Raw genomic sequence first — 9,915 nt, 5'->3', positions numbered from 1 at the left:
CACACACACACACACACACACACACACACACACACACACACACACACACACACACAGACAAACAGATAGACAGACAATTGCAGTAGTCATTGTCGCATTTCTTGACCACATTGTTGATTAACACTATTTCTGTAGGCGAGTTATCGACTAGTACATGTCTCCCAGCAAACCATAGGCGCGAGCTTCGCTGTTCGCACTAAAGCAATTCTAAAACAAATGTCAGTATATTATCTTTCAAGTATCACGGATGCACATAAAACATTTTTGACACTAAAATAAATTAAGAAGTTATGAATTTGAAACTTAAAATTTAATGATTAAATGATATACTGTTTTTGAATACTTGAAAGACCAAAATATTTCAAAGATGAAATAAAAGGGGGTTTTTTTGCACTCGATGGATCAAATAATTAAACGACGACATAAAAGTTGTTTGCTACTCATAAATCAACTCTGTGTGAAGATTTGAGCAAGATGATAAGTTGCTTATAAAATCATAAGGGTAGAAACTATTATTTGAACCTGGCAACACATATGAGCTTTTAATGAGTGCAACAAAATAGAAACCCTTAATCCAATCTGGCAAGGCCAGACACACTCCCCGAACTACCTGGCGTGGCGCTGCAGATACATTGTGGTTAGTGGACCAAAAAAAAAAAGAAAAAGAAAAACCTACACAAACACGTAAAGTACAATGGTCAAGACAGACTGACTGACCACCGTGGGTTAGCAACCTCACACAAGAACCAAACTGATAGAGAAGGAAGACAGTAAAAAGAAAGAGTGTCGGCCACAGAGCCGGGTCGGTCACCATCGCTAAAAGCCTCTTCCTCCTCATTATATCTGCGTTCACAAATGGCGTCGCGCATCCACTGGTTCTTCAGGGCCTTGTTGCGACATGCCTCGGCCAACTTCGAGGCACCGCGTGCTGTGTGTCGAGGGGGAAGAGTTGCAGATCAACAAACAGACGAACAAACAAGACAACTGGTCAGTTGGAAAGAGTTTTTTCTATAAACCCAATATTCCCAGTGCCTACAACATATTGACGCATCAGAACTATTCTGTCCACAATGCATTCTTTACTCAAGTACACTTTGGACAAAATAGTTCTGAGGCGACGATATGAAGACTCCTGTGGAAAAACCAGTTGAGTCACAATTTTCTTTTGACGAGATTTTTCCCTTGTTGCCCATTCTTTAACACTTTTCAGCCACTTGTTGCAATAATGCACTGGTGGAAATTATCCGTTCTGGTCACCTGGCCGAGGAGCCTGTTGCATTCAATCTCCGGGCTGGGTGACCAGATAAGAGTATTTTGTACTGCTAACTGTGTGTCTGCAAAGCGTTAAAAATATAACTTTGTTCTCCACAAATCATCATACGGATAACCCAGGTAAGTACTGTGCTGTGAGGTGAAAGATAAAGAAATGCTATACTGACTATGACATTGGAATTTTCAAACTTTGAATCTCCATTTTCTCCCCTTTCTTTTAAAATGTGACCAATCTGGTTTTTCCACTGGAGCCTTCATTTATGATGTACCAACTGTGTGTCATAAACAAAACAATTCTCTATGCACCAAACACAAAACCCTGCAACAAATCACAAGTAGTTCATTTTCAAAAGAAAAGCACATAACATGCAAACCAATTTGATTTCATGAAGGGGTTTTCACAAACACGCATGACGACACACATACACACAAACACACACATACATACCTAGTAATAAAAGTAATAAATAGCACATGTACAGCGCATATCCTCGCTCAACAGCAAGACCTATGCACTTTATAAACAACATATAATATTACCCCAGCAGAGACCCTTGAACACTCAAGAACACCCACGGCTTCCCAAGAAGTACACTCACATATTTACACATATGCATAAACACACACACACAATCATGAATATGCATGCATACACACACACATACAATCATGAATATGCATGCATACACACATACACATACACACTCACAAACACACAAGCAGACAAACATGGGACAAAAAAAATCATGCTGTCATTATTCTGAACAGTCAACAAACAAAAAACAAAAGGTGACTCAGCTAGGATCATAAGTGCAGTTGTTTCTTCATGCAAAAACTTCAGAAAAGGCAAATTTCTCTCAGCTACGAGCAAAAATGCAGTGGGTTCTTCATGCAAAAACTCAGCGACAGCAAATTTCTCTCAGCTATGAGCAAAAGATCAATTGGTTCTTCATGCAAGAACTTGAGAGAAGGTAAATTTCTCTTAGCAATGAGCAAAAATGCTGTTGGGTCTTTGAGCAAAAACTTGAGAAAATGCAAAACATCTCAGTCACAACTGAACTACGCCCAACTCAAGATACACAAAGCAAACAAACCCTCCAAAAAACCCAAAAAATTGAACTCTACCAAAAGCAAAAATAAAACTGTGGCAACATAAACTGAAAGGAGGCTTTTACAGAAAAGTACAGGCTGCGTTCTGAACGATAATACTCAGCACTAGTGATGTGAGTGTGTGGGGGGGGGAGTGTGTCTGGTCGCTTTTTTGTGGTTGTTGTACTTTGTTGGGTGTTTCTGATTCCTTGTGGTCTTTAAGGGGGTGGGGTTTTTTTTTTCCTTTTCTTGTCTTCTCTTTTTTTTGGGGAGGGGGGGGGGGGGGGGGGGGGGAAGAATTACTTGTTTTGAGTTTGCTTGTTTTTCTATTCCGAGGGGAGGGTGGGGCAAAAATAATTGCCTATCAGGCGAGCAATATCATAAAGACAACTGAGATGGTATGGAAAAGCAAGATATAGAATTACCTCCCCCAGCATAGGCTCTCTGCGTGTACGCTGATACTGTGTAGCTGGTGCTGCGGGCATGGTGTGGATGCACCTGTCTGGGCGCGGTGATGGCGCTGCGGCGCGAGTCTGTAGCGTCTTTGGCCAGATTGGGAGTGGACATGAAGAGCTCTCGCATGAAGTCAATTGGTCGGAACTCTAGGTCAAGGTTGTCGATGGATGCCTCAAGAGTCAGCATCATCTCTGTGACGTAACCCTGTTAGGTGGGATACGTAGAAGTGAGGACATTCACCCTCATAACCATCATTCCTATCATGATCATCATCATTATCATAAGTAGCATTACCATCACTTACTTTATAATCATTATTATTATCACCCTCACTATTTCATTACCATCATCAGTATGTAAGGATACACAAAGAGGAGAAGGGATGAGACTGGGAGTCAGAGAGAAAGATAAGAAAGAACCATCATCATAACCAACACCAACACCATCATCCTCACTGCGGAAAAATAGTAAAAATAAGGTAACTCCATAATAGAAAGAAGTTTTGCTCAACATTTCAATATCTGGGACTTCATCAGGATCAAACTGACATCATCCTCATAATCAACATAACCATCATCATCAATACCAGTCTAATTATCATTATCACCACAGCAATCACTATCATAATCAACAGTAAGAGCTAAGGCAAAGTAAGACAGAAGACAAAAATCACCTTCTGAATGTGAGAAGACAAAATCACTTGAGGGACACCTAGAGTGAGACAGAAGTCATTTTGTCCATCAAGACGAGACAAGAGCCTAGCACACCTCTATACACATGTATCTCCAAAAAGTATGTTTTACAAACAGAACAACCAAAGTATTGTTGGTTAAGTTTGGATTTTTCATCCTGCAGCGCTCAAAGTTATATCTGACATCTGATGCTGTACAACAACAAAAATGTAGCAGTAGCAGAACAGGTCCAGCATTGGTCAGTTAACACCTAAAGAAAAACGGGACATAGGAGTGGAGTACATAGGACACCCAATTCCAAACAACAAATATGCAAAGAGTCGAGCAGCCACACACCTGCATATCCTCCCCTTGCTCTGCGACGGTCTCTACCAAACGAGACAAAATGTCCGACAACATCTGAGTGGATGGACGAATCTGTAGGGCTCTCAGAATCTGAGTAAAACAACAATAGATGACAATTTCTTTAAACAATATTTAAAAAAACAAAAACAACAACAACAAAAGTATTTTCATTGAAACAAGGAAAGAAAAACATATCACAATCTACAGAGTCAGCTTTCAATTCCTCAATTCCATGAAACTGATTCAAATTGTTGTAAATGTCTTACATTTTGTGTCGCACGACCTGACGAAAGTACACTACTAACACATCGTCACTAAAGAAGGATAAATTAAGTACAGGGTGATCCAAAAAAAACCTTTACAACTTGTTTTGTAAATATCTTCCTCCATACTGAAGTTTTGCATTTCAGATTTGAACATAAGGTTTGGAAGCCAAAAGGAATTTGTCTGATACGTATTTAAGATAAGTCCATTGAATGGTTTTGCTCTATATAGCGCATTAAAAAAAAAACCCATTTTCAACCTTGTCGCCATTTTCAGAGTTTGACGCACCAGTTCGCATTAGCTTACCACTAAATGTTGCCACAATCACGCCATATTGCAAGCTACAGCAGTCTAACAAGTTAACAGAAGTCTGCAGATATTATTTTTCCAAATTTTGTTTGCTTGCTGAGATCATGGCTACCTTTAGTAAACAGCGGAGAGCTTTTTGTATTGAATATTACCTCTCCACAAACTCACCGCCCTGACATTTCGTAAGTTCTATGCACGGCATGGAGAGAATGATTAGGTGCCCTCAAGACCTTTGGCGTCATGAGTAGAGAAGTTCCGTCAGTTTGGACCTATAGTGAATCAGAACTAAAAAGTTCTTTTAAAAATGACAACTTCAGGTCGAACACACACCATGCGCAGCCCTTTAAACGTCATCAGAGTGCAGATTTCAGAAGCCGAGTCCTATGACACTTCTGTCCATAGACGATCTGCAGCTAAGACGTTCCTACACATCAACAGTATGCATTCTCATGGCATATGTTAACTTAGGACTATACCATGTTCATCTTCACTAGGCCGAGATGACATGGATCAGAGCATAGCAATGTGTTCAAGATTCCTCAATTGTCTTGTAAAAAGGGATCATTTCCTTGATGACATTTGGTTTAGTGCAAAGCGCATTTTCACCCTGCAGGATATGTTTACTTTAAAAAATGCTGTCTATTGGGCACCCCCACTCTATTGTCTCTAGACGCCATTTCTTAGTGAACATGTACAGTGTATGTGGCTTTGAAAACTCATGGTTTAGCAGGTCCTTGTGTAAGGGCGCCAGTGAACATTTCGAGCGACGCGTTAAAAATGTGTCGAGTCCAAAGGAGGGAATGTGGAGCACTGCTTCTAGGAATTTCAGAATGAAATCATTAGGTTTAGAAAACTCTGTAAAAGAAATTAAATATTGTTTAAATGTCACAAGGATGGAAAATTAATGTCGAAGAGAAAATAATGAAAACGCTCAACTAATCTTTTCACGACTTCCTTTACAAGATTTTTAAACATTGTTTTTTGGTGCTTCTTTCTTTTAGCCGTTTCCATTTTCAAAACATATTTCTTCTTCTTGGATTTTAGATCAAACAAATTCCTTTTGAATGAATTATGTCTGTTCCAAATTACAGCATTCTAGAACAATTTTTGCGCGAGATATTCAGAAAAAAAGTTGTAAAGTTTTTTTGGGATCACCCTGTATATCTAGTCTCGTCTTTTCTTGAAGTGACAAACAGTGCAGTGCCTCGGTGGGTGGCTGGCAGGCACTCCGGTGCGATTTGCTCCTTCTTTCCTATAAAATGTCTATCGTCTTTATGTTTCCTCCTTCTTTTCTTTGTATGTAACTCTCTTTTAAAGCCTATAATCTTCGTCACTTACATGACCTAATTGTGATGCAAGTAAAACTTTTACTAAAACAAAAAGCAGTGCCTTGAACAGACAAACAAACAGACAAACAGTGTGGCAGATTGTGCTCACCTGAAAAGATCTCCCAGCATAATGACGTGAGGAACACGACAGAGCCAGCTGTAGAGAGACTTGGGACCAGCGCTGTTCCACTAGGGCTAGGGGGGACAACTCCTTGAAGCAGCGCACTGTGTACTTGAGGAAGTAGCTGAGGTGTGTAGCGCTTTGTGTGCTCAGCATCTTGGGCGTGATGTCCTCCGAGCTCCACAGAGGCCGACCTTTTCTGGAAGGAAAGACAAGACAAAAAAAGGAATGAGTGAGACATCAACAAGACAAGACTTTTAATTATAGTCATATTTTACATTCTTTTCAAATAAGATATGTTATCCTTCCTCTCTTCATTTTATATCACCTCTTAAAACAAGCCAAATATCATCTTTGAACAGTTAAGTGAAGTCTCAACAAAACAGGATTCAACCTTTACTCTCTGCATGCATATTTCTTTTTCAAAACAAAAAATTATCATCTTAGAAGATCAGAGTTTGACACCAACACGACAAGATTTGAAACTTTACTCTCCACATTTTACATCTCTTCTAAACAAAACAAAAACATTTTTAAAACTTTGAGAAATGAAACCACGTGGCACTCAGTGAACCTTCACTATCTGCATTTTACATCTCTGTTAAAACACTCTGGTCTCCCCATGACTTAACAACTTCATTTTGATATGCGATATTTGGGTGTATTTTCGTTCAATAAAAATTTTTTCTGGATGTGCTTACAACCAAAAGAAATAACCAAAAAATCAAACCTTTTAAAAAAAAACAACAAAAAAAACAACCCAAAAGCAAAAAACAAAAACAAACAAAAACAAACCAAAAACAACCCCCAAAAATATCCTCTAAAGCATGAGCATCAGCAGTATCCCTAAATCATTACCTGGACTCCATGAAGCTAAGCATGGCCTTGATGACATCATCGACGGTGCTCAACATCTCCGGGTCGGTGTACTCAGTCGTGGAGTCAGGCGTCATCGTGGCACTGCTGTCAATGCTGAACGTGGACTTGGTGATGTACTGGATGTGGGGGTCACGCGACGGGGTTTCTATGGACAAAGAAAAATGACAAGATGGATGTATTGCCAGGCTCTTACAAGAATATTTCTGTGTCCCCAGTTCCCCAATAATCAATATTCCGTAGGTTTTTTTTTAATATATCATTTTCAATTACAAATCTTCAACATTCACCACAAAAGTGAAAAAACAACACTTTTACCTTCACCACAAAGGAGCAAAAACACAACATTATTTCTACATTTATCACAAAGGTAAGCAAAATAAAACTACATTCACAACAAATGTGTGGAAACAAAAAAAATTCCCACATTCACTATGAAGGAATAAAAACATTACTAATCCTCAATGGTCACAACAAAAATGTGTAAACAAGAAAAATCTACATCCACCACAAAGGTATGAAAACACAACAAAACTAAAAACTTCTATATTCACCGAAAAGACATTCAAACACAACAAAACTAGGACGTTCACTAAAAGACAATGAAACAAGACAAAACTCAAAATTGCTACATTTAACAAGACATTCAAACACAACAACTTTCTACATCGTTCCCCCCTACACAACTGGAACTCACATATCAAACACAACTTTCTACATCTTTCCGCCCACACAACGAGAACTCACCTACCAAAAATAACAACTTTCAACAAATAACAAATAACAACTCTCCCCCCCACACACACCCACACACACACACACACACACACACATACACACACACACACAAACACATACAACGAGAACTCACCTAACGTAAGCTGCGCATCCCTGTCCTCAGAGATGACCTTCAGCGTGTCAGCCACAGAGCTGCGGAAGGCCAACAGCAGTCTTGAAGTGGCGGCCGACACTTGCTCTTGGGAGGAGGCTAACAGCAGAAGATTCTGCAGCAGTTTCTTGCAGTGTTCGTAGACAAGTGCCCTTGAGTGGTCCAGGCCTGAGAGGAATGGGGAAGGTTTGGGGGAGGGAGTATTATAGGAGAAAGGAAGGGGAGACGTCAACAAGGGGTGGGGGAGGAGGGGGTGCAAGACAGGATAGGGTGTTGTGAGAGGGGGTGGGTGGAGGGAATAGGGATTGGGGGGGGGGGGGGAGAGAGAGAGAGAGAGAGAGAGAGAGAGAGAGAGAGAGAGAGAGAGAGAGAGAGAGAAAGAAGGGAAGAGGAGGCGAAGTGAGAGAAGAGGGGATGCATCATTAAAGAAAAGTCTGCGAGTCCAACGATCATAGCCCACAGCAACATTTTGACAATTATAAATACTCGCTTTATCTCTTCCATTACCCATCCCTTGATGAAAAAAATGGTTGGCGAGTATCGCATCAACTGTTCCTGCAGTTGTCAATACTTTTCTTGTCACTGCTGTTACTACCCTTGTCATGGCTGTTGTTGACACAGTGGTTGCAGCTACTAATGTTGTAAAAGCTATTGTAGTGATGTAATGGTCGATACTGCAGTTGCTATAACTGCTGTTACTACCATTGTAATTTCCTCAGTGTTTACCAGTTCCAGTCAACCTTATGTCCCCACCTACATATATTTCTAAGAGGGGAATTAAATAATACCAGTCACCATCCCGGTAATCCCCACTGCCCATCAAAATTACCAAATCATCCACTAGTGGGCAACATAGACTTACCTAGAAAGATGACATGCAACATGAGAGGCAGGTGAGGTGACCAGTCCACCTCCAGGCCGTCCAAAACCAGGTCACACAGGAACATCACTGCAATGTTGCTCCTAAGGGGGGGATGAGACACACAAAAAAGATTAAATCTTTTCTATACTAAACATGTAAAGTCCTACGACAGGCCAGTCTCCAGGCGAATGCTCAGTGATAGTAAATAAGAAGATTGAAAATGTTTGAATCCTTGTGCAAGGTTCAAAAAGATGACAAATGATTACATGTTTTGTGCCCCCATCAAACACAATATAAATCATTATCAAAATCATGAAAACTTTTCACGTCAACTTCTCTAAACTTACACTGTGGATCCAAAACCATTTGAAATATTATTTACATTTTACAGAACACTCCAATTGCACTCAAATAAAGGAAAAAAAACACTCAAGAAAGACTAAGCTTTCAAATATGAAAAAAAAGCCTGTTTTCAAAACATTCAGTTTTATACAGGTTTTATCAGAGCCACATACATTTAACAAAACAAAATGTCTTTTGCGGACACTTTTCAATTGCTTGTCATACAATGTAGACTACAATACTTGTTTTTTTGTTTTATCTTATGTGTCAAAAGATAGAAGCGAGTCAAACTCTTAAAATATTTTTTTCTAATACGGTCCCTCATAAATAATGTTGGATTTCTAGTGTTAAACACAATAACTCTAATAAGCAAGTACACTTACACCACAGAAAGAGTGTTCAGCAAGGACTGAACAGAAAAACAATATACTCAAGTTTCCAGTTTTTACCAAGACTTGCAAACAGTAACACTTAGACAAGACAAAACACACTTCAAATTCTCACCTATGAAAACCTGGTGTAGGTGAGAAGTTCTCCGGCAAACATTCGTTGAGCGGGGCGAAGTAGCCTCCATACGCCGGCATGGGCAGTGGGTAAGGGGCAGGCGACTCACTGCGTCTCATCTCCACACTGCTGCACCGGGCTTGGGCTGGACCAATCACATCCTCATCTAGAATGATAGCAAGCAGAGAACATCTCGTTAACAGTCAAACAAACGATAAATCTATCTAAGATTAAATCAATAGTCATACAAATGATAGATCTGTCTAAGAACTCTTCAACAGTCATATAAATGATAGATCTGTCTGACATCCCATCAACAGTAGTGCAACAAATAGAACCATCTGATGGTGCCAAGCACAAAGCTCTCCAGTTTGTAATCAATTATTTTTTTGGGGGGGTCTGTTTCATGAAACATTGGCTTAGGTGAGACAGTGACATCAACACCTACCTAAATGTCATCAATTTTTTCCTGTCCACACACACTAGCAATGCCCACCGAGCGCGTTTTGTTCTGCAGATTTTTGGCCCCCGCAGCAGGGGTGTTTCGTGGGACGCACTAACGCAAA

The 9,915-nt window shown here is 40.0% G+C and overlaps 1 protein-coding gene across 3 annotated transcripts in view; it reads right to left on the bottom strand.

Moving 5' to 3' along the window:
* LOC101847782 (protein furry homolog) overlaps positions 1 to 9,915 on the bottom strand; it is a gene marked incomplete in the record, with an annotated part of 102,518 nt that overhangs the window by 46,309 nt on the left and 46,294 nt on the right. For all 3 annotated transcript variants that reach the window (XM_013089976.2, XM_013089978.2, XM_013089977.2), the window contains 7 exon segments: positions 2,787 to 3,021; positions 3,846 to 3,944; positions 5,865 to 6,075; positions 6,735 to 6,900; positions 7,624 to 7,809; positions 8,504 to 8,604; positions 9,350 to 9,515. In XM_013089976.2, coding sequence (XP_012945430.1) covers positions 2,787 to 3,021; positions 3,846 to 3,944; positions 5,865 to 6,075; positions 6,735 to 6,900; positions 7,624 to 7,809; positions 8,504 to 8,604; positions 9,350 to 9,515 — 1,164 coding nt within the window.

The sequence above is a fragment of the Aplysia californica genome, unplaced genomic scaffold, assembly GCF_000002075.1.
Source record: "Aplysia californica isolate F4 #8 unplaced genomic scaffold, AplCal3.0 scaffold01095, whole genome shotgun sequence".
NCBI classification, from domain to species: domain Eukaryota; kingdom Metazoa; phylum Mollusca; class Gastropoda; order Aplysiida; family Aplysiidae; genus Aplysia; species Aplysia californica.
This window is presented reverse-complemented; position numbering and strand designations above follow the sequence as displayed.